Below are 24,256 nucleotides of genomic sequence, written 5' to 3'. Positions count from 1 at the left end.
GCTTGTACTGAAATGGATTCTTTGCTCGAAGCGTTTCAATATGCATATATACTACATTGTTAATCTGAGTATAGCATCAAGTCAATTAAGCTTTGTAGCAGAAGTATTAGAGGAGGTTGTTAACCAGTTTCAGCTGCTTTGTTGTTAATGAAATTACCAACAGGTGCACTAGATGGCAAGGATAAGAAACCCACATCAGAGGAACGGTGGAAGCCACTGACAATTTTCTCATCTTTTCCAGCTGTTTTTTCATAGTTTTGTATTTGAATATGGTCAATGTCACTACTGGTAGCATGAGGTGATACCTGGATGCTACAGAGGCTGCAGAGGTAGTCCAACTCCTCCAGGATGGTACATCAATGTGTTTCATTGTCAACAGGTTAGCTGTGTGTCCAGCACAGTGTAAGGAGCATGGAGAGGATTCCAGGAGATGGGAAGTTACTCTAGGGGAGCTGGACAGGGCTGTAGGAGGTTCTTAACCCACCAGTAGGACCAGTGTCTGCTCCTTTGTGCAAGAAACAACACAGGAGCACCGGAGTTACAAAGTCACCTCCAGCAAGCTGGTTTAAATATATCTAACCAAACAATCAGAAACAAACTTCACAAGGGTGGCCTGAGGGCCTGGTGTCATTTAGTGAGCTGCCCTGTACTGTTGAGCCCGAATGGCATTTGTCATGAAATACCAGAATTGGCAAGTACACCACTGGCACCTTGTGATTTTCACAGATGAGAACAGGTTCACCCCGAGTGCATGTGACAGACATAAAAAGGGCTCGGAAAAGCCGTGGAAATCATTATGCTCCCTGTAACATTGTTTAACAGGACTGGTTTGGTGGTAAGTCTGGGGCGGTATATCCAGGGACAGACCTTTACAGGCTAGGCAACAGAACCCTGACTGCCATTAGTATGGGGATGAAATCCCATTGTGAGACCCTATGCAGGTGGCATAGGTCGTGGGTTCCCCCTGGTGCACGACAATGTCCAGGCTCATGTGGTGAGACTATCCAGGCAGTTCTTGGAGGATGAAGAATTTGATATCACTGACTGGCCCCCAAACTCATCTGAACATGTTTTAGGCCATCCAATGCTACCTCAAACTGTCCAGGAGCTCAGTGATGCCCTGATCCAAATCTGGGAGGAGATCCCTCAGGGCACGATCAGTTGTCTCATCAGGAACATGCTACAGTGTTGTCAGGCATAAATACAAAGACATGATACAATGGTACTGACCATTTTGAGTGGCTCTATGAAATTTCAGCAAAATGGACTATCATGCAATTTTTTTTTACTTTTATTTTTTGGATGTCTCTGAATTTTGCCCTCTGTAAATTGATCATTTTAATTTCCATTAAAAAAAAAAAAATGTCTCACCGTTTCATTTTTAACAGTCCTTATCACCAAAGATATCCAGCATGATTGAGTTTGGATGTGTTTAAATTTTTTTGAGCAGTTTATTAATTGTTTATACAATACAGTTCATTAGCCAATCAAAGACAAAACCCACAGTGAATATTGATCAATTTGACAGCATTATTACTATTACACTATATATTTGAAGACAGAGTTCAATGTGAAACACGGTATGAAGGAGCAATATCATTTAAATTTAAACTTATAATTTACACATGTCAATACATACAACAATACAACCAAAAAACAGGATTTTGGTGTAAAACTCCAGCCAAAGCTGATCCCTGAAGTTACAATATAAAAAATTTTAAAAAGAAAAAAAAAAAGCAATATTATAATATTTCCTTAAAAACTGTGACAGGCTCACTGAATGGTGAGGCTGTTTAAGTGCTAAACCAAGGTTTCAGGTAAGAAAACAAAATAATTCATCAATAAGCAGGAACTACTGACAATTTGATAGTTCATACAGTTCCGGTATACCTAAATTAACTTAAAAGATCTATAATAACACAACTGAAATATCCACTGTGATACAAAGTTCAATATTTGCAATTCATGTAACAAAGTTTTGTAAGATTTCCTACTTACTATTCATATTTCAAAAGAGCAAGATGAATGTAATAAAAGAAATATTTCCAATATAAACTTAAAAACAGAGAAGTGAAAAAAAAAGAAAACTTATGACATAAAAAAATCATAAAATTGTACTAGCTTCCCTGTAGGAGCTCTGGTCTGCTGCTGCAAACTTCACAAAGCACAGAATCAATCAGGTGGCTGAACACACTGAAATCTTGTCTGCAATTGTCACGGCATTGTGAAGAGTGTAGTGGTTCAAGAGATGTCTCCAAGTTGGACTGCACATGAGCAATTCTTGGTCACCTTTGAAACAATAGAAACACGTTAGAGACTGCTTCGATAATCTTGGTAATGTTGCTAAAATTAGAAACATCCACTTTTAAAAAGTGATGCTGAAAACTAGAGAGTGATCTGGTCATCAAACTGACTTGTATGAAAAAGTCTTGCCAAAAATACAGTGGAAATACAGCTGATTTACATCATCATCTACCCCCCAAAAAGCAAATATGAAACAAGACTGCAACTGCTAATACCGCCTCCTGCATACAAACTGCCTACAAATTGCAGACAACACACCAAAGTCAGACTTTTTACTAAGGTGAAGGCCATGTACAGGTAGCATTGTGAATGTTTAAAATTAAAACTTATTATGACTTATGAGTATCAATAATAAAGAATTGGATAGTTTAGTACTCTACACAATGATAACATATATTTATAACTGAATACATTTTAGGTTTTAATTACCAAAAAATTTTAAAACATGCTTTAAAATAATCGTTGTTGGTTATTCAGTGAAACTAGGTTAGGAATATGACAGTGGTAGTAATTTAAAAAAAAATCCACAAGTCAATTAATATTGTAAACTTAGACAACTGTATATTAGGAGCTCAGCAACGTCTGCATAATTCTTAAAAACAGATCTGCAGAGCTGCATTATCTCACCAATGATGCAGAGTCCCTCCTTGGCCCTGGTGATGGCTACATTTATCTGATTGGGATCACCAACAAAGCCCAGATGTTTGGAAAGCCAGCTTCTTTCTGGTTGTCTCTCAATTTCTTCATTTGGTAGAGAGCACACTGTAGATAAGATGACATAACGCCATTCACTTCCTAAAAGACAAGAATGTTGTCACATATTTTGCTATCATTAAACAGCATAACTGGGTTTTTCCTGTGTCTATCCTTTGACACTTTTGAGTATTGCTTATTATGCAAACTGATCCTAATCCCCCAATTTCCTAGTTATTATCCTTTGTTGTAGTTCTTCTTGTTTCATGATTTTGTGAGAAATTCCTGAGTCATACCCAGAAAAAGAATTCCATGTCAACTGAATTAAATGAAGTCAGTTATATTTGATTTAATATTTTAAAACCCCCCACAAACTACAACACATGGGTCTTTTTAAAACTGAACAGTTTTTTTGTTCTGTTGGCTTTTTTCCAAATTATTTTTTGTTTATAGTTTTTGATATAGTTTTAATGTTTTATTTATTCTAAATATATTTTACTATATTTTGAATACTATATTCTGAAGCCTTTCCTTTTTAGGAAACTTTAGGAAAGGTTTTATTGTTAGGTAACAGAGTAGCTCACTGTCACCTTGACTTTTTGTGATCGTGGTAACTGGGATTTGTTCCATCTTCTTTTTCATCAGCTCATTCCTGATTTCTGACACCTGGGCATTATAAGGTGATAAAATCACAATACTTTGCTGTGCAATTCTGGCAGTCTTCACTAGCTTTTCAGCAATGGCAATCTGCAAGAGAACCAAATTGAAATAGTTGAGCATCCAGTAGCTTTACAGTAACTTTTGCTTTTTTATATTTAAATGTTACTGTTTAAGAGGAAACAAAAGAACATCCAATACTGTACCACTTTGTTTCTCTCTTCAAGATTAGCTTTAGAGTTTTGGTTGCCTTGGGCTGTGTTGACAACTAGACTTATCGTCTTTCCTTTGACATCCCCAAAAACAATGGGTTTTGTCTTGCTGTCAATTTGAAAGACACTCCTCTGCTGTCTCACTTTAGTTTTCAGGTTTCCATTATAAAATTCATTTGATGGGAACTCACATATGTCCTCATGCTATCAAGGTAAATAACAGTTTAGTTAGAATTGGATGTGGTAGACAATGCAGTGTATAAAAAAATACAATCCAAAAGTGTAAGACCACTTGGCAAGATAATTATACTAATAAGTATACTAACAAATTGTTAAGCTGGCATTGTCAATTAGTCTTAGTATAGGCAAGATACTCTATCAAACTGTTTAGATAGATACTCTATCTAAACAGTTTGAGTGAAGAATGGAGTGAGTAAGATTTGAGTGAATCTGTGAAACATGTCAGCAGTAAATAGTTGCAGCGTATTTGTTTGGCCCCATTTAACTATAGAGCTGCATAGACTCCAAAAGTTTGCTCAAATCTGATAACTGAGGCCATATTTGTACCGTCACATAGTCAGTGATGTTTTGCTTTTCCAACAATGTTTTGATGAAAACTTAACTGACGTGCAGGTCAAGCATCCAGGTGAATAATGACAGCAAAATTATTGATTTGAACAAGCCTCTGTTGAGTTGATCAAATTCATCTGAATCCTTTGAAACCTACTTCTACGGCAGGCTACAAAGGAGTTCCCATGGGCAATTTCACTAATCTGCTGTTTAAATTCTTGTTCTATTCCCCCCTACACACATACAGGATTGTGCATGTGTGTGTGTATGTGTGTGTACTTTATTAAGTTTAGCATATATAAAAACTGTAATGAGGTAAGATTAGATTTTTGATGTGGTCTTAAACTTTTGTAATCCAGTATATTTATTTTGTGCTAAACATCACTATTATATACACTCCTATCGTGTAAAGTTAATGTTCTTACCATTCTGTATTGGGTGTCCAGCATAACTGCCCTCTTCTCATGGATTGTATAATAGCGCTCAAACAGAGACTTGGCCATTCCAAGCTTCCTCACGTGTTCGTTCCTCACAATGGGTCGTAGCTGTTTGTGGTCCCCAATCAAAACAACCTGAAAGTTATATTGGTGATATTGTAAGACAGAGTGAGTAACTAGCAATAGAGTGACTACTGTCAAAGCAGCGATGAGGCACCCTCTTTTTTTGGGTCTTATTTACAAAAAATCTTATCCTGAAGTTAGGAGTAGTCATAAATGAAGATGAAGTAGTAGTCCTAGATTCTAAAAAGATGCCCCTTGACCTAAGTTTAGTTGAAAGGATGCTATTAGATCAATTTTCTTCACCACCTATCAGGCTACAGTCACTTGAGTACAGTCTATTCTAGTAGACAGCCTGTGAGGCTCTAAGACAGGTATTTTAAGATATTTACAGCTGGCTATAGTAAGCTCAATAGGTCTTATTCACCCCAACCGGTTGCAGCAGATGGCCGCCCCTCCCTGTTTTTCCTTCCCACTGTTTCCAAAGTGCTTGCTCATAGCGGGTCATATGATTGTTGGGTTTTTCTCTGTATGTATTATTGTAGGGACTACCTTACAATATAAAGCACATTGAGGCGACTGCAGTTGTGATTTGGCGCTGTGTGAATAAAAAGGAATTAAACTATTGTCCAGTATTATAACAATCATCCATTCACTGTCAGTGTGTGAATTTGATTCCTGTTTTATCATGTGTTAGCTTTGTCTTTGTAATACTAAGTTATGAGTATCTCCACAGTTATGTCTCTTGCCACAATTACACTAGTATTTTTTTTTAAAGTTATAGCTCTTGAAACAACAACTAGGTGTGATATTTCTACCACACTTTCACCTATGAAGTAATATTGACCCAATGGATATGATGGGTGAACCACTTGAACCTTGTTTTACACTTCTAACCAACAGAAAACCGCTTAGTGTGTTTCTGTGCAAAGATATATCTTTTTTAAATGTCTTGTCAGCAATATGAAGCAACATCATTTTACCTTTTACTTATTAACCACATTTAGTACTGATGGGGGATCTTTTTCTAAATTTCTTTAATGGTCATTTCAGCCCCCCTGGTTTCAGTCCAAGAGAGCATGCTTTTTAGTTATTAAAGAAGACAGAATGCAGAAAGACCTCAGAACAGGCAGCAGTGGTTTCTATAAAGGCCTAGCAGAGCAACTCAAGGAAGGAAACACAGCATTTGATGATGTTCAAACCTTTTCCGGTTTGTTGCAGACAAGTGGAATCAGGGCCTGGGGTTCAGTGGCCATAGCACACTCATCAATTAGAATCTGACGTGCAGTGACAGTCTTAGTCAAGACTGGGGTGGAAGACTGCGTACATGTGCACAGTATGATGTCGTGGTGTTGGAGTTCATATGCCCGAGCTTTTCTGAGAAGGTTTTTGTATCTAGAGGAAAACAATCCATGCAGTTCCTTCAACTGATTTTTATGCAAAATTGATTGCTTTTATTGCAAATAATAGTCTCACTAACATTTATTTAAAAAATGTTCCAAAATCTTCCAACAATACATGAGTTTAAGAGGTCAAAAAATTATGTTTCAGGCACTAAAAAATAAAAAACATAAAAATTACTTACTCTTTCACTTCTTCAGCAGTCAGTTGTCCCTTTTTTTCAAAAGCAAGTTTAATACGTTTATCAAAGTCTTTTATTTGAGCTGAATAAATGTTTTGGTCCTGACGCATGCGGTGATGCATAGTGATATCCCTAAATTCATGTAAAAGAGGCCAGCGTTATACTAACAATCAACAAAACAATCCAAATGCAGTTAGTCACCAACTGATATGATTGCAGTACCTGAGCTCTGGTTTGGAACGATCTTGGCGAAGTGTTCTTTGGGAAAACTGCAGCTTGCAGTCTGGAAAAGGGAAATCAAGCATCTCCACTTCTTGGCTGTAAACCCTGAGGGGCCTTAGGCTGTCCTTAAACCTCATTAAATACTCTGTGTTACAGCAATAAAAGACACACAGAACACGATGGGTTTTGATGACCACTTCAAAGATGAAATTGAGATTAAATTCTGCAGAGAATCAACATAACTTGCCTGCTACAACATCAACAGACTTGTTGGATGGCCCACAGTAGAGAATGACTTCTTTCTTTTCCTTATCCTTTGGGTCATCCCATTTTCTTTTCTTTTTAGAGTTGTGCTCAAAAAAACTGTGTACAATGTACACACCTACTACTGTTTTTCCAGTTCCTAAGAGGCAAAGAAAATGGTTTAAGCCTTTGCAGAAAATATGAACCATCAAGGTACACAAGTTGACACACCTACCAGGGGGCCCTTGTATCAGTGTGAAGGTATTATTTAGAGCTTTATCTACTGCATGGTACTGGCTCTGGTTCAGCGCTGGCAGTCCATTTATCTTTCTCCTCACAATATTTAAGCTTGATTTAACTGAAACACAATGCAAACTTTTAAAAAATTTAATTTTTTAAAAAAAATTCTGGGTTTGGAGCTTGTAATTTTCTGTGTAACTAATGGATATAAGTATCAAACTATTTATTGATGAATGATGTACATACCCTCTCTTGGAATGCGCTGCCCTAGAGCTATAGCCTTAACAAAGTCACATGCAGACGTAATGTTGACTACAGCATTTTCTTTCCGGCTACAGAAATAAAGAAGTAAATCAGTGTCAATCAAAGTAAGAAAATGTGTAACTGAAAAAAAAAAGTTTCAACTATCCAGCAGTAAGCAATGTAATATAAAACTGAATTACTATTGAACTTACATGTCAGGGATGAGTTTTGGAATGATTTCAACTGTGAAATGAGTGTTTTTCTGAAAAATACATTTAGGAATGTCCTCCATAGGCAGGTGACTGATGTAGAACTCCACTTTACTTCCACCATTTTTCAATTTTTCTGCATTACTTGTGATACCATGGGCTACCCATGTGAACTCTTTTGGGTCTACCAGGGTGGAATATTCCACGTTAGAAGTTTCCACCTTTGAAGTTTCCACATTTGAAGTTTCCAGTTTGAGACCTCTTTTCCGTATGCACAGAAAGCAGTTTCGAAGGTTAAATTCAATGGCCCATTCGTTGATCCATTGTAGCGGTAACAAAAAGCTTCCTTTGAGTATGCCTTCCAACTCTTGGTTAAACTTTACCTGGAGGTTCTCAATGATAACGATATCACTTTCATTCACTGCGTTAGCAGCAGATTCCATCTCACACAAAGGTTTCCAGATTCGTATATACTCCTTGGTATCATTGTAATGAGTCCTTGAAGGAATATCTGCCGATCTGGAGAAGCATGTGATAGGGCTGTTGACATGGTCAACACAAATTTCAAACTTTGGTTTAATGTGTACCAACTGAACAGTGGGCATTTGATAACCTCTTTTAATCCTTGAAGTCAATTGGACCTGTAGGATGTCACCTGGCTGCAACTCGAGTTGGATGTCAGCAAAATGCTCACTTTGCATCTCTGGTATTTCTTGCTTCTCAGAGAGACACTTTTCAGCCTGGGTATAGCAACCTTCAGAGGACTGAGGCAAAACAGTTTGTTTTTCCAGTTCCTTCAAATCAGCATCAGCATGCATTATGAGACGCTTTGCATGATCTAATTTTCCATTGTCAATTGCCTCAATAGTATCTTTCCATACTGTCAATAGAACCTCAATGCAAGGACGACTATCTGCCATCATTTTCAGCTCTTGGTGGATTTGCATGGCATCAGCTGAATAGATCCGTCTTTTCCATTTAAGAGTGACGCTGTGTTTTTCTTCATTGTAAAATGGCTGATCATCTGGTTGCAAATCTTTGTACATAATTGGCAAATTCCCGACAAATATGTTCTTGTTAAAGGGAAAAGCTACTGCAAAACTGTCTTCTTCAGGATTTGCCTGAACAACAAAGGCTATCTTTGAAGCACTTTGTTTTTTCATGCTCACTGCATATGAAATTTGCTCAGCCTTCTGTTCATACTTCTCGGCATTCTTGAGGTTCTCCTGAAATTGACTGCACAAAGCCATGATCCTTGATTTAGTGTATTGTACATTTGTATTACATATGAAAGAATGCAAGAGTCTTTGCAAAATGACATCCATGTACTGCCGTATTGGTGAGGAAGCTTTTGTGTAAGACTTTAGGTTCAGAGAATAATGCCCTATTTCTGCCTCAGGAGATGATTTTGAACAGATGACGTAAGCTTTACTGAAGCACCTTCTGAACATTTGAGTGACTGGTTGTATCAGAGGGTGGATTTCATCAGCAGCAACTAGATCTATCATTTTGTCTGTATCATCTGTTCTGGCCGCTGCAACAATTTCTTTCCACACTTCAGGGAGTATGCGAAAGTTTTGACACTTTGGGCTTTGTTGTTCATGGTCTACTTTGTGCCGCACGAGAAAAGACAATGGTATTAATTCTCCACATTCCTCTTTGAATTCTTCTACCTTTACAGGATCTGGTTTTGCCTGACAGCGAAGTGGTGTGGAATACCTGGTTTTGTCATAGCTGATCAAAGTCTCGGATGCATGTTGGTTAAATAACACAGCAAGCTCTTCAATCATCAGATGGGCTTTGCGCTTCCCGGGCAATCTGTCAGCATCGGTTTGAGAATAAGCCCAGTCAGATTTAAGTCTTATCTTCCTTTGAGCTTTTGCAAAACAGTAAGCAACTGTTACACAATGCTCAACAGTATCAAATTTGGGGGTCTCTTTATAGCTTTTGGAGATGATGTCCTCTGCCTCTAAATATGACAGCTGCTTGTCAGAGTTAATTAGAGAAAGCTGAAATGTGGGTTTTTCTGTTATCTTGTTTGTATTCTTTTCTGCTTTGAAAATCAATGAGACCACCCTGCGATCTCGACCTTTTTGCAGACTGAGTTGAATGCTCAAGTCCTGGGGAAACATGGAAATAGGTTTCTCCTCAGCACAGTAGTATGTAGTGCCACTTTGTTCTGCAGCCCTGTCTAAATCATCACCTGGCTTCACAACACTTGCCACATCAGCAATATGGAGTCCCAACTCATAATGATCTTCAAGTTCCCTGACGCTGATAGCATCATCCAGGACCTTTGCTTCTGCAGGATCCACAGTAAAAGTGATTAACTCACGCAAGTCCTGTCTGTTTGTATTGTTTTCATCAGTGTTGGAAACGGCCTTGCCCGATTTGCATGTATTGTATGCAACTTTGAATTCTTCATTCAGGATCTTTAGTCCAGAATCCAAAGAGCTGCCAACTGGAAGAATATCTATGACGTACCCCAATGGAAAAAAATTGTTTTCATTCCAGCAAATCACTTCCACCTTGAATACACTGTTCTGTTTTAGATTTTCATCAATATACTTTTGTGTTGCAACTGTCCATTCTCCATCAATTTCCTCCCATATTGGCATAAAGTTGCGTTGATTCTTGAGGATCAGTACGCATATTTTGGGCTCCGATTTTTTTATCGGTATCATCATCCTTCTGATAAATTTGCTTTCAGAATTCTGTCGTGACTTGCTGTGATCTTCATCCTCAAGCAGGCACAGAAGTACACGTGCTGATTCTTCTTTCTTGGTGATGCTTACAACTTTTGTTTTGTGGAGGACCACTTCATCTCCAGTAAAGGCCTTACCAAGGTTTGCCTGTCCCACGATGCTTATTCGTTTGGTTGGATTATGAAATGGTATGACGTAGCCTTTCCTGTGTGATTCCCTGATCAACTTCCCCTGTTTGTAAATCTCTGGTTGTTTTTCACACATCTTTAATAGATCTGTGCCAGTATTGGTGAAATTGTATAGTGCTCTTGACCCATCGTGATTTGAAAAGGTCATCTGAAATTCCAAACTGTCTTCATCTGTTTTCAGTTGCTCATAATCATCTTTCAGCTCTTTAAGAATTGCATCATCTAGAGTGTGGCTCTCATCCACATGTTCAAACTTCTGAAACTTTGCAGTTTCCATAATATCTTGTTCAAAGAACTCTTTAGTGAAATGCTGTGGTGCAACACTGTTGCTGTTGATGCAGTGGTTTATGAAACTCTTCCAGATTCCTGAACATTTCCCAAAGCAACACAGGGCAGCAGCATCTCCAATTACAACCACCTGGGATTGAGCCCTTGTCATCGCAGTGTTTAAAACACGGGCATCATTGAACATCTCCAGACCAGGCAGGTGAGATGTTTTTAGGCTGTCGCGTGTTTGCACAGTTGTCATTATGACTGCTCTGAACTGTTTTCCTGTAGACACATGCAAGGAGTTATTTGAAAATGATAATAATAGCGATGCAGTATTTAAACAGTGAGAGTTTAGACTTCCTTTCTGTCTACAATAATGGAGAATCTGACAAGGGGTCTTTACCTTGAACATTTGCAAGTCTCTCAACATTGATGTTTGCAAGGTTTCTGCTTGAAAGCGCTGTCCTAATTCGAGGAACCTATAAATCAAAGAAATCAACGAAAAAATGTTTTAATCATATCTTTACATGTGTGTCTTGGAGTTTATCTTAAAGTCCTGTATTTATCATTACTGTGATTAATGTTTATCTTTTAGTCTGATTATAACTGGACTCAACACAAAAAGTTATTACCTGAAATCCCTCTGACAGAATGCAGACTGAACTTTGGTCCTTGTGACCCCAGCTTGCTGGCCAGTGTTTAAGAATATCTTTCACTACTTCAACCACTTCTGTCACCTCTGTGTTGTTATACCAAGACATCGATACTGTCTCCAAGAGGCACTCTCCCCTGACATGGTGAAACTTCAGGGCATGGCAGTTTGTAGGAGCTGGAACATCTCCAGCAGCTTTGATGAAATCATTTTTACCAACGTAAAAATGGGTGGCGACAAACTCCACAATTTCTCTGGTTGAGCGATAATTTTCATGAAAAATGATTCTGCTTTTCTTAGCAGCATCACAGTTTTGGTCTTGATAATAGTGGAACAAGCGAGTGAGGAGTGTGTGATTTGAACGATCATGGTCAGGCACGGAGAAAAGCTTTGGTCCCATTTGCATGTGATCTCCTGCTAGAACAACTCTTGTGTTTGCTCCAGCAAGACCAAGGGCCATTAGGGCTTCACATTCTAGCATCTGAGAGGCTTCATCAATCAGAATGTGGGTGAAGTATCCCTCTGGAAGATTTAGGTCATGAAAATGTCTTGCCATGGTTGTGGTAGTTATGATTATGTTGTGCTGATCTAGAGCAGCTTTTGTAGGTGGTAGAAAATAATGTCCTTCTTCTGAAAGAAGACAGTATTTCAAAGTAATGCTATCAGTAGCATGCAAAGCAGTCCCTTGTTTGTTTGCTTTTATTCTGATTGGCCTGATTCCACCATTTTTCTTGCTGATGATTGGATGGAAGTGTTCTCTGACATATAGATCTGCTGAACTGAAAGGAAATGACAAGTAAATGTTAGCATTTGATTAGATTGTTTTTTTCTGTGCTTAAGTGCCTTCTAATTAGTGACCTGCTCTATCTACTCAGAAACCTTTTTTTTGTTTTAAAGAAATGTATAGTCATTAAAATGTTGTTGAAACATTACCCAAGTGTAATGTTAACTGAGATATGCCAACCCTTCACTTTAGAACAAAGTTTAACCCAATTTTAGACTCTGAATAAGTCTAAAATTATTCAAGCTTTGAATAAAGAGAAAACTGCCCAGACTGATGCATATATTTTCAATATATTACCTGTTGGTGTGGGTGCAAATGAGAACTTTGTTCTGAGGATCCTTACAAAGCTCACTGGCTGCTGTTGCAAGGGTGAATGTCTTCCCAGTTCCAAAAGGTCCATAAATCAGGAGGGGTGCCACAAGGTTTTTGACATTAGAATTCCCTGTGATAAATTCAATTGCTAATTGCTGCTTTGTGTTGAGATTTTCACAGGTGATGTTACCATTAGGAATTACACAACTTTTAAGGACTGGCAGCACAGTCTTTGTATCGGGAAGAAGATCGACAGCCCTGTGCATGGTGCAGTAGTTGAGGCGGTCCAGCTGGAATTGCACCTCCATTTGATATGATTCATTTCTTTTTAGTGCAAGATCAAAGCAACATTGCTTTGACAGTAGCAAAAAAAGTTTATTCTCAGTTGTTTTGTATGGCAACACGCCGGCTTCATAGACTTTAGAGTTTGGGCGAGAAGTTAAAGGGGCTATCAGGGCAGATCGGATGCTTCGTTGTAGTGTAAGTCCCTCAGGGCTGTCTTGTGTAAGGTGACAAGGAATCAAGACAACACCAAAAAGTTGCCCCCGAGGAGCCTCCACACCAAACTGCAAACTGTATAATGTATCCAGTGCTGTAATTTCTTCACAAACATTTAGTCTAAAAAAATATGAAAAAAACTTAGGCAATTGAGTATATGTGCAAATTCAAACAGAAAATTTTAAATCATATACAAAAGCCTATTACCTTGAAACAACCTGGTCTTCTGCACATTCTTCATTGTAGAGGAAATGATGCATTCTTTCTTTGTAGTTTTCATTATTCAGTGGTGTTTGAATGTTGTGGGAGGATTTATACAGGAAACTAATCTGTGGAGGCTTGTACATCTTTAATAACTCATCCTGTTCTTCTGTCCTCGACGAACATGGGATGATTATCCTGTTCCCTCTGTGCCAACGTTCACAACTCTGAAATCTTGCTCCACTGCTCACAGCTGGTGGTTCAGTGACTACTGAATGGCCTACTCTGACTTTGAGTTTTTTCAAGAGCACTGGTCTCATGTCAAAATCAAGCACTAACCACTGTCTGTACAAGCCTGGGTTGATGGATTTGAACGATACGGTAATGTCATAGGTCCCATCCTCCCTGAGAAAAGGTTCACTTGATGAGTAGATGCAAGGTTCAGAATCTGCATCACCAAGGGTGAATGAAGCTCCTGGTTCTTGCTTTAGCAATGCCACATGCACAAGCTCTCTCTGTTTGAACACAAATTTGCATACTGTGACATAATTCGAACCTTTCTTGGGCAATACAAATTTTGCATTGAGCAGTGAAACCAGACCACACAATATTAGTGTTTTGGTAAAAGATCTAGCTGTTCAAGCCTGAAAGTCTACTTTGTTCAGTCTAAAATACCATTCAGATGTTTGGGGTCACTCAGAAATATCCTTGTTATTCGAATAAAAGCAAATAAATAAAAAACTATTTAAAAAAGAAAAAGGAAAAAAACAACCTTTTTTCATTTTTCTTTTTTAAATAGTTTTTTTTATTCAGACATGTAAATTACTATTAATTAGCAATTAACCATTATTTAAAAATCATAGTAATTAATGCTTCTTAATGGATCCTTTAAAATACCTTTGAGGTACCTCTCCGCAACACTGAACCGGGTGTCAGCCTAAACCACCAAACCACATTCAGAGACTTTAGCATCTCATCACAAAATCTCATTCACATCCTACACCTTGCCATTGAGGAGTTTTGCAACTACCACAACTACTTTCTCCCTGGAAAATGTGCAAGATTTCCCCCAGGTAGGTCTTCAGACTTTGCCTCTTTACTGAGGATGCGTTGCTTGGGTTCAGGAGCTCCCCAGTATTTTTCCACTATTAAACCGAGTTCCTGTTCGGGATCAACAGTAGTTGATCTTCAGTAGTAACTGAAGAAAAACTGTTTTTTGCTTCAGGAAAACCCTGTGCCAGCCAATCCTTTTTCAGCCTTACAGCTTCCTCTATCACTGCTGTTTTCTAGCAGTGGTAAACTTCTCAGGCTTCTGCTATAATAGGCTACCTCTGTAAAGGAGATGTTAATTAAACATGTTCTACTCAGACTGCAGGTCCCCAGCCTCCTCCAGGATGCAATTGGACTTATTAGACCCTATCAAGGCTCAAGCATTCAAACAGTGTTTAAAAAATGTGTTGTTTCAAGGCTGGAGGTTCTCCCATTAGTGTCACTATTCTGAGATACATTTTCTTAAATGAAAAGTTTGGCTTCTTTTATGCTGATTGTGTGAGTCCTATTTTGTGCAAATTTCACTATTTTCGTGACTGTGGTCCCAAAATAGTGAAACGCGAAACCTGTGCCTGGACACAGGGAACACAAATTTCACACTTGAAACAAAAAAACTGCAATGAACATGTTTTCTGAAAATAAAACAATATTAAGTCTTACCTCTGTCTCAATTTGAAAATTCCATTTTAGTGTTGCATTAATCTCTTGACACTCCACAGTTGAATCTTCATCGCAAGAGATGCTGACATCGTCAACATGTTCAGACATCTGTTCAGCATTTGAAAAAGTGAAAGACATCATTTAGAATAGTCAAAAGATGAATAAAAAATATTCTACTCTTAAATCAACATGTAAAAAGTAAGATTCATTGCATTAAGTCAGCTAATTATGCTCTGGGCAGACTGACTGCTCTATATATTTTATCAGTCTGTTGTTGCGAGCACCATCTTCTTTGGTGTGGCATGCAAGGACACAAACAGACCAAACAAACTCATCAGGAAGGTCGAGTCTGTTGTTGGCATGAAGCTCGCCACACTGGAGGAGGTGATCAGTGACAGAATGGTGGCAAGACTGCTGCCATTCATAGATAATGACTCCCACCCCTCCATAACACACTGGAGCAGTCTGCATATGTTGATGTTTGTGTGCAAGCGGTTTATGTTGTAACTCGTTTCATTCTAGAACCTGGCCTGAAACAACAACCTTGTCAGTCAAAAATGTTAAGGGCTGCAACATGTCACAGTTACAAAAAGTCATTACCCTTATGCTTAATTTCCACCTGTGTGCTTTCAGTAACTGGAGAAAATTCCTGTGATGGAAATGCTGCCAAAGACTGTAGTATACCTTGGTGATCCACCTACACACCCTGTCAAATAAAAAATTCTTCAAGACAATACGAAGATTGTTTACAGTGGATTCAAGCCTTATACTTACAATGTACACTTCATTACTGCTGTTTTTGTATTCCTCCAAGAGCCTATCATTATAAGACATGAGGCCCTGGGCTTGAATGTTATGTCTGATCTCCTTCTCTTCTGCAGCACGCATCATCCACTCCTGCAGCTCTTCCATAGAATGAGCTTTTGGGCACTTACTGCCGTACTCACAAGTTTGGGGTCTAGGATCAAATGACAAGTTTGACAAATAATAAGTGAAATGAATCAGTCAAATTAGCAAAAGAAATGGAAATGGTCCTTCAATGATTTTTACCACTATAGACATAAACAATTAGGTTTAAATTCTTTATATTTTTCTGTTGTTCCCTAACATAGAAGATATAAACTTATCTGACTAGAGTGAAACAAATAAAGTAATTTGAAACACATTTTCCCTTCCTGTAATGGTTGTTACTATGGTATGACAGAACATGAAAACTGTGTTTTGTAGAATATAAGATTATGAATTTTGCTCCTTGACAAAAAGACATTTTACAATATACATCGATATTAAATAGTTAAATAGATTTTGATAAATATTTTTAAAGTAAAAAATAAAAGAAAAATGTTAAGCAATGCTTTGTAAACCATCTATGAAAATAACATGGATGTCATTATCATATTCATAATATCCATCGATTCGCTTATCCTTTTCAGGGTCACTGGGGGGGCTGCAGCCTAGCCCAGCAGTCTTAGGACTCACTCACATTCACACCTATGGGCAATTGAGAGTTTTCAATCTATCCGCACTAACTGCATGTCTTTGGACTGTGGGAGGAAGCCGGGGTACCTGGAGAGAACCCACACAAACACAGGGAGAACATGCAAACTCCACACAGAAGGCCTAATGGAGGAATTGAACTCGGGACCATCTTGCTATGAGGTAACAGTTCTAACCACCATATGTCTGTGAAGGTTCTCAGTCATCCAGGTCATCGTAGTCTAAGGAGCTTGGAAAGAAAAGCTTCTGGACTTCTTTAAGTTGCTTGAAGACGTTTCACCTCTCATCCGAGAAGCTTCTTCAGTTCTAAGAGTCAAATGGCCGAGAGTCCCAGATTTAAACCCAGTGGGAGTTTCCCCCCAAAGAGGGACAAAGGACCCCCTGATGATCCTCTACCTAATCACATGAGCCAAGGTGTGAAAACGGGTGTGGGTCACAATCAGCCAGGGTTTCGGGTGAGCTCATTGTGAAACCTGGTCCCACTCTATACATGAAACCCAAGCTCCTTAGACTTCTAACCACCATGCCACCGTGCTAACATTAGTTTTAGAATGCTTATAAGCTGGCAAATGAGGTGCTGGAAGCATAGCTCATGAAACTATGTCCTGTTTCAGTCCTGCTCACTTGCTGTTTAGTTACATTTAGACATCAGAACCACTTTAGTTAAAATATTCAGTTGATCTGAATCTGAATACTTGCTCCACATCTGTTTGTCCTTGTTTTGAACAAATTACATGACAGAATGAGCTTAATAAACTAAATTGAGAAAAAAAGGCTTTGGTCTATTTGCTTAAAGCCTTCTTACAGAACCTTCATGGTAAAAGATGTGAAAGAAACTGGAGCCATTTACCTCTCACAAAGCCAAAGCTCAGCTCGCCGGTTGTGTGGCACCTCGCGTCCTCTCCACCTGGTAGTGGTGTCCTGGGCGACTAACTGGGCATGTTCCAAAGAGGCGCAGTGTTTATAGAAGCTCTCTGGGGAAGAAAGACTCAGGTGGCAAACTTTGCAGTACATGGTCACTTTTCTGGGCTGTGTCTGCACCGGTTGGCTCAGCTGAAGTAGGTGAGGCCGAACACAGAGCCCGGTGTGCTCTGCTTTCCACACAGCCATCTCCACCTCACTCTGAGCAGACTGGCATTCATTGGCGGTGTGCCAGCAGGGCTTCCCTTGTATTACATAACTACAATATGTAAACTGACAGTTTGGGGGAAGCGGGCGCACCTGACTGTAGACATGTTTCCTGCTGTTCTCTGATAGGTGATAAACTAAGACTGGGTTCCAGGCATGTGCTATGTCTGCCGCACAAAAATCATTCCACCTTTTGGTTGTTAGCTTTTGTGGGTGTTCCTGAAAACAGTCTTTACAGACCTCAATGAATTCACCTGAAAAGTGCCGGAGCATGCTTTCAGCTGCATGTTCTGGTGTTAATGAAACAGACTGTGACTCAGTTAAAAGTCTGATTAACTCATTCTTATCCATTTTTTTCTCTGTAAGATAGTTCCAAACAGTGGCCTCTTCAAGGCTTTTGGCATAAGTGCATCCTCGACCCTGCGTGTGTTGTGTGCATCTGGAGTCCTCAGCAATGTATTTACACACTTCGTAACAAACAGTTTGAGCAAGTGTAGGTCGCTTAGAGACAAGCTTCCATAGGTCGGAGGCTTTGCCTTTAGCTAGTAGCAGAGATCTATTACACTTGTGCACAACTGACTGAACTGTGTATGTTATTTCATTTACCTTGACAGAGCACAAATTACACACAGCTTTTAGATCTACATCTGCCAAGAGGTCACCCAGAGGTTCAACAATGTTAGCCTGACGAGTTCCTCTCTCAGACTCAGCTATGAGATTACAGAGAAGTGTGTGATCCAATCCCTGGTGCTTTTCAAATGTCCACACTGCAGCTTCCTCATCACTTCTGGCAAAGGTGCACCGGTTCTTGTGCTGAGTGCAACCACGCCCCTCTACATAGTACCAACAGGCCATATACTGATTTGGGTTTGGAAATATTGGCCGTCTAGAAACGGGCCTCCATTTAATGCCACCTTTGGCTTTGCAGAGCAGGACATTGTGTCCGCACTTGTGTTGAACTGATTTCAATCTATATGTAATTTCTTGTTCCTTGACACAGCACTGAGTGCAAACAAGTTTGAGGTCATAGACCAATAAAAGAGGAGACAGTCTGGAAGCACTTGCTGACATTTTGATACAATCATAATCTTTAAACCAGGCACTGAATACAAAAATGTGTAATGACCCTTGAAATGTCTTGTGGGTGATGAATCTCTTGCTTGGCTTGAATGTGTCTGGAAAAAAAATGAGAATAGAATTATAAGAAGTGTGTTCAGTCACTGCAGAAATTATCCACTAAGACTCAGCCATTTAATCTTAACATATAGATTAGTGAAGTACTTAGTTGGGGATGTAAAGAGAAGCAATGATATGGATGTACATTTAATTTCATTCTCAAAACTACTATTATTGGATACAAGATGTCTCATACTTCATAGAAAGCGCATTTCAAGTGTTTCTGCAACTTGGATTTCCATGCTGATGCTAGTAACCAGCACTGGCAAACTAAGTGGGCCACATTCCGGGTTAGACAGACTTAAATAAACTGTTTACTTTCAGCAGCTCAATTTAAAAATAGCCATACAGTTTTTAGTCTTTATAGAGGTCAATTAATTCACTTCAGTATATTTTCAATTGCATGTTCTGGTGTTAACAAAATAAAATCTCATTGACTTATTCTTATCAATGTTTTCCTCTGTAATATAGTTCCAAACTGTGGCCTCTTCATGGCCTAAATCTGCCTTTCAACTTTTTCCAAAATATTCTTATCTTATATGTAGAACACAAAAGGAAATGACAGAACTTGAAGTTACAGTTCAGAGTTGCAGTGTAGTGTATTTTAGCTGTCTGCCATTTCCCCTGCATTAAAACATTGACAGTACACTACTGTAGCAATCGTTGTTTAAAATAAAACTAGTCTGAATGAAGATTTTTGACATGTAAAATACTAGTATTAAACTAATTTGCTAATATTGGATGTGCTGTAATCTCTCACTGATGTAAAAATTGTCTCATACTGCAGGCATTTTATTGGTGTTAGATTCTTTTCAGTTATATTCAATTACATTTTATTTGTATAACAGTCACACTTTAAATATAAAGCACCTTGAGGTGACTGTTGTTGTGATTTGGTAATAAGGTAAACACGTCTCAGTCATCCAGGTCATCGTAGTCTAAGGCTACGTCCACACTAGCCCAGATAGATTTGAAAACGCTCCGCGTCCACACTAGCGTTTTCAGTCGTTTTCACAGAGCTGTGCGTCCACATTGAAACGGCCGAAAACGCTTACGTTCCAGTCCTGCGCATGCGCAAAAGCGAGTGAGAATTAAAGAATTTGAGGAAAAGCTGTCTGGAGCATGTACAAACTGATATTAATCTTTTATAGGGCTGTCAAAATTGAGAGCAATCAAAACAACTGCTGTATAATGCCCTTCGCTATCTTTGTTTAATTGGTCACATGCCTGCATCACATGACTAAAATGCGTCATCGTTTTAGAAAGTCTGGGTTTTCGAGTGTCCACACTGAGGCCAAAACGGAGAGAAAACGATGCGTTTTCAAACGAAAACACATTAGTGTGGACGTAGCCTAAGGAACTTGGAAAGAAAAGCATCTGGACTTCTTTAAGTTGCTTGAAGATGTTTCACCTCTCATGTCCCCCCAAGAGGGACAATGGACCCCCTAATGATCCTCTACCTAATCACACGAGCTAAGGTGTGAAAACAGGTGTAGGTCACAATCAGCCAAGGTTTCGGCTGAGCTCATTGTGAAACCTAACCCCACCCATGGAAATCACATGATAGGGTGGGGTAAGCTTCTCGGATGAAAGGTGAAACGTCTTGAAGCAGCTTCAACTTCAAACAACTTCAAGCAACTTAAAGAAGTCCAGACGCTTTTCTTTCCAAGCTCCTTAGACTGCTTTGAGCAAGCACTGTTCCCAACAGGAAGGTTGGGAGTTGAGTTTCCTGTGGTGGACAAGCTAAGCAACATTAAAACTCTGAAGATGACTGAAGTGTGTTTCTTCTGTACTATTCTGTAAAATTTTCATTTAACAGCCGTTAAAAATGCCAACACTGATACATCGCCGAAACCAGATTAGACTTTGCCACATAAAACCTAAGATAAAGATTATTAATAGCAGGGCTGAAGTGTACAGGGCTATAGTCTCTAATTAGATTCAGACAAACACTTCAAAACTGTAAGGATAAATCAGCAATGACCCAAAGCATACTGCCAGGAGTTTCTCAAAGCAAAGAAACAGCATATTCTTTAAGCTAAGTTAGCCCCCTGATCTCAACTTGAAGAGAAATTAAATTCCAAAAGACCCCACAAAGAAGCAGAAAATGAAGGTGGCTGCAGTAAAGGCCCGGTAGAGCACTTGAATGGAGTAAATGCAGCACTTGGCAATGTCCACAGGTTCTAAACTTTAAAATTACTCAACTGTGGTGCAATCAGCAAACAGTTTTTTATACCCGCCCATACTTGAGTCTTCTTTGTTGTATTTTTTGTTTCATAATGCTTCAAATGTTTTGAATTGGAGAATCATGTCTGGACTGTAGGCAAAGCAGTTTAGCACTCAGGGTCTTCTTTGTAGTAGGAGCTATGGCTGCAATAAGCACTGTCTTACTGAAAAATGCAAGCCCTTCCCAGAAAAAGACATCAGTTGAATGAGAAAATATGTTTCTTTACAACCTGTAATACCTTTCAGCATTGACGGTGCCTTTCCAGATGAGCAAGCTGCCATTCCATAGGCTATAGTGCACCCCCATACCACCAGAGATGCAGGCTTTGAACTGAGTGCTATTAACAAGCTGGATGGCCTCTCTTTTTTTTTTGTCTGGAGGACATGGCACCAATGTTTTCCAAAACTAAATTAAAATTTCAATTTGTCTGACCTAAAAAAGAATTTTCCACTTTTCCTCAGTACATTTTAAATTAGCTTGGCACAGAGTGGTGGTGTTGCCTTTTTTCATTCGTTGCCACGTAAAGATCATCCAGGTCCATCGTTATCCCGGGCGTTCGGGGCTCAAGCCCCAGATGTTTTTTTAAATGTCAGATATCATAAAAGAATTGCTGATTAAAGGGCAGGTGTATTTTTGCATTTAACTGTTGTGGCTATCATAGGCAAAGTCACACCTGAAACACTCCTGTCTCTGTCTGACCAAACTACCCTAATCCTAAGAACCAATCATAGCTGAGCATCCCACCTGCAGGTCCAACCTAACATGAGTGCTTGTGTGGCAAAATACATAGATCTGGTGGTGACTAGTTAGCTAAAACACTGCAACAACTGATCCAATAGGCCTTTTAAAAAAGCAAATAAGGAAGGCACAGGCGAGGCGAGAGGAAGCAGAAAAGGAACTGCTCCATTTTCCCTCATTATTCATTCTGATTTGTGTTTCTGTGAATAAAATTTTTGAACTATGTCAACAAAATACATAATTTAAGATGCTCTTTTTGTACCTGATGTTACTGACCTGTTGCCACTTGTTGCCAGCTTTTCTTTTTAGTAGCACTTACTTTTCCAGGCTTTTTTTGTACCTGTCCCAACTTTTCTGAGATGTGTGAGATGTCCATCAAATTCAAAAGGAAACATGTTTCTTAACATGTATAATTTTCACAGTTTAAAAATTTCACATTTTCTATGCTTTAATTGTGTATAACATATGGGTTTATGAAATTTGCAAATCTTGCATTCTGTTCTTATTTACATTTTACGTGGTTTCTCAATTTGTTGGGGGGTTGTACATTGTGTAATGTGTTGAAACAAAATTATGCAACAACAGTTGCCCTTTGAGATCTGGATTCAAACCACACCAAAAATCAAAGTTAAGTTTTTCCTAGTTTTTTGAAAATCACTAAGCACTAAGTCCACCTAGATATGCAGTCTATAGTCTACTTAGGGTGGTAGAGGAAGCTATTGCTTTTCAGAAATTTGGTGGCTCCAGGTATTTTAGTTTGTTTTTTCTCTTGTGCCTTTACTGCGACAGTGCAGTGGAGATAAGACCAGACAGCTGGGAGCTGAGAGAAAGAGCAGGGGGAGACAAACAGCAAACTGAAGTGAATTTGAACCCGGGCCTCTGCATTAGCCTGTCAGTTTGTAGATCACTTACTCAAGATGCTTACTTAAACTCCCTCAGATTCCTATTAAGAATTCTCTCTGTCTGTAAAGGATTCTCGCATTTGAGCTACCAGCGTTTAACCAGAAACATCATAAGAAAATATAACTCATAAACCCAGAAATTAAATCTATGGGGCAAATCCATATTTAGAAAATTATACCTGTGATAGGCAGTTACCCTAATGACCACTGAAATTAAAGCTTATTGAGATAATGCTTCTAAATAACTGCCTAAGGAAGTGCCCCGATGCGCTTCAAGATGGCTGCCGAGTAGTGAGATTTGCCACCAGCATTATTAACGATTAAAACGTCTGTATTTATATACAATAAATAACCACGTAGAAAAAGTAAAGCGGGTCTAAAGTCCGCTAGATGGCGTAATTACACATCTTTAAATACAATACCAGGTGTAACGTGGGCTGCCCCATTACATAATAATAATAATACCATTATTATCTTCACTGACTGACGTCCTATGTCACCTCACCCCACCGTGAGTTTGATTGTTCGGGCTTGGACAGCATCGCGTGGACTCAGCTGGAGTCTTACTTAAGTTTCATTTCTCTTCTTTTGCGTCAGCAACAATAATGCTGCTCCTTTTAACAGTAGCTTCCTGCATTTTTTATGATGTTCCTGCACGGTTAGTCTGGCTTCAGCCTCCCTCCCATTTCTGTTTTTCTGCTAGCTGAAAACTGATTATTTACTTCTTTAAAAAAAAAAAGACTTCACTTGAAAAGCGTATGATGTTATGATATACATTGGTCGTGTCATCACACAGAGCATAATTTACATTATTACTATTGTAATGGTTCCAGAGGACCAAGAAAAAAACACTTATTATAATAAAACTTATAAAGAAACTAGAGTTACTGAAGTGTGACAATAACAGTCGGTTTAGCACTGTCCAGTGTTTTATAAACAATTTGATAACCATGAGAAAATGCCAAATACCGGCAATACCGGCACCGTTGCCATTAAAAAAAAGTAAATAAAAAATCCACATTCACATTTAGAATTGACGGTCATGTTGTATACACATAATGAGACTTCTACTACTACTACTACTACTAATAATAATAATAATAATAATAATACTTACCGTTAAACCAAGGTGCTATTTGTCAACTGATCCCAATGTGAGTCTGATCGAAAACAGCGGGACTTGGATAGCATCCCCTGGACTCATCTTGGCTGCAACCGTCGGTCTCAGTTAAGTTTCATTTCTCGTCTCTTCCGTCAGCAACAGTTTGGACGTAATAAACATGGCCTTAACTCCACCCACCTGCCCTGGCGCACAGAGAAATGCTTGGTCGTCGAAAAAAAAAAAAATGTTGCTTCTATTAACAGCAGCTTCCTGTGTTCTTTATGTTGTTCCTGCAATGTTAGTCGGGTTACTCCCCATTCCTGTTTTTCTGCTTGCTGCAAACTAATTATGTACTTTTAAAAACATTATTATTAAAGACTTGACCTGAAAAGCGCATGATGTTATAATATACATTGGTCGCATCATCACACAGAGCAAAATGTATATTATTACGGTACTGTGATGAGTGAAAATGCTGGTATGGTGGGACTGAA

At 38.8% G+C, this 24,256-nt stretch overlaps 1 protein-coding gene across 5 annotated transcripts; it reads right to left on the bottom strand.

Moving 5' to 3' along the window:
• Positions 1-1,431: 1,431 nt before the first annotated feature.
• On the bottom strand, positions 1,432-23,898 carry helz2b (helicase with zinc finger 2b). 5 transcript variants are annotated; one of them, XM_031735372.2, is made up of 20 exons: positions 23,778-23,898; positions 17,340-18,792; positions 15,767-15,950; positions 14,993-15,100; positions 13,289-13,797; positions 12,569-13,201; positions 11,468-12,266; positions 11,239-11,314; positions 7,676-11,117; positions 7,467-7,552; positions 7,216-7,338; positions 6,985-7,140; positions 6,738-6,882; positions 6,519-6,647; positions 6,136-6,328; positions 4,862-5,008; positions 3,861-4,070; positions 3,588-3,744; positions 2,932-3,099; positions 1,432-2,289 (listed from the first exon to the last, which is right to left on the bottom strand). In XM_031735372.2, the coding sequence occupies exons 2-20, from the start codon at positions 18,686-18,688 to the stop codon at positions 2,177-2,179; spliced, it is 8,727 nt and encodes a 2,908-aa protein (XP_031591232.2). In that variant the 5' UTR covers positions 18,689-18,792; positions 23,778-23,898; the 3' UTR covers positions 1,432-2,176. The 5 variants fall into 5 exon arrangements, with proteins under 5 accessions (XP_031591232.2, XP_039468810.1, XP_039468811.1 ...); XM_039612876.1 differs by having other exon boundaries at positions 2,932-3,066; XM_039612877.1 differs by having other exon boundaries at positions 12,569-13,156.
• Between the last annotated feature and the right edge of the window lie 358 nt (positions 23,899-24,256).

Source organism: Oreochromis aureus, linkage group 5 (genome assembly GCF_013358895.1).
Source record: "Oreochromis aureus strain Israel breed Guangdong linkage group 5, ZZ_aureus, whole genome shotgun sequence".
NCBI lineage: Eukaryota > Metazoa > Chordata > Actinopteri > Cichliformes > Cichlidae > Oreochromis > Oreochromis aureus.
This window is presented reverse-complemented; position numbering and strand designations above follow the sequence as displayed.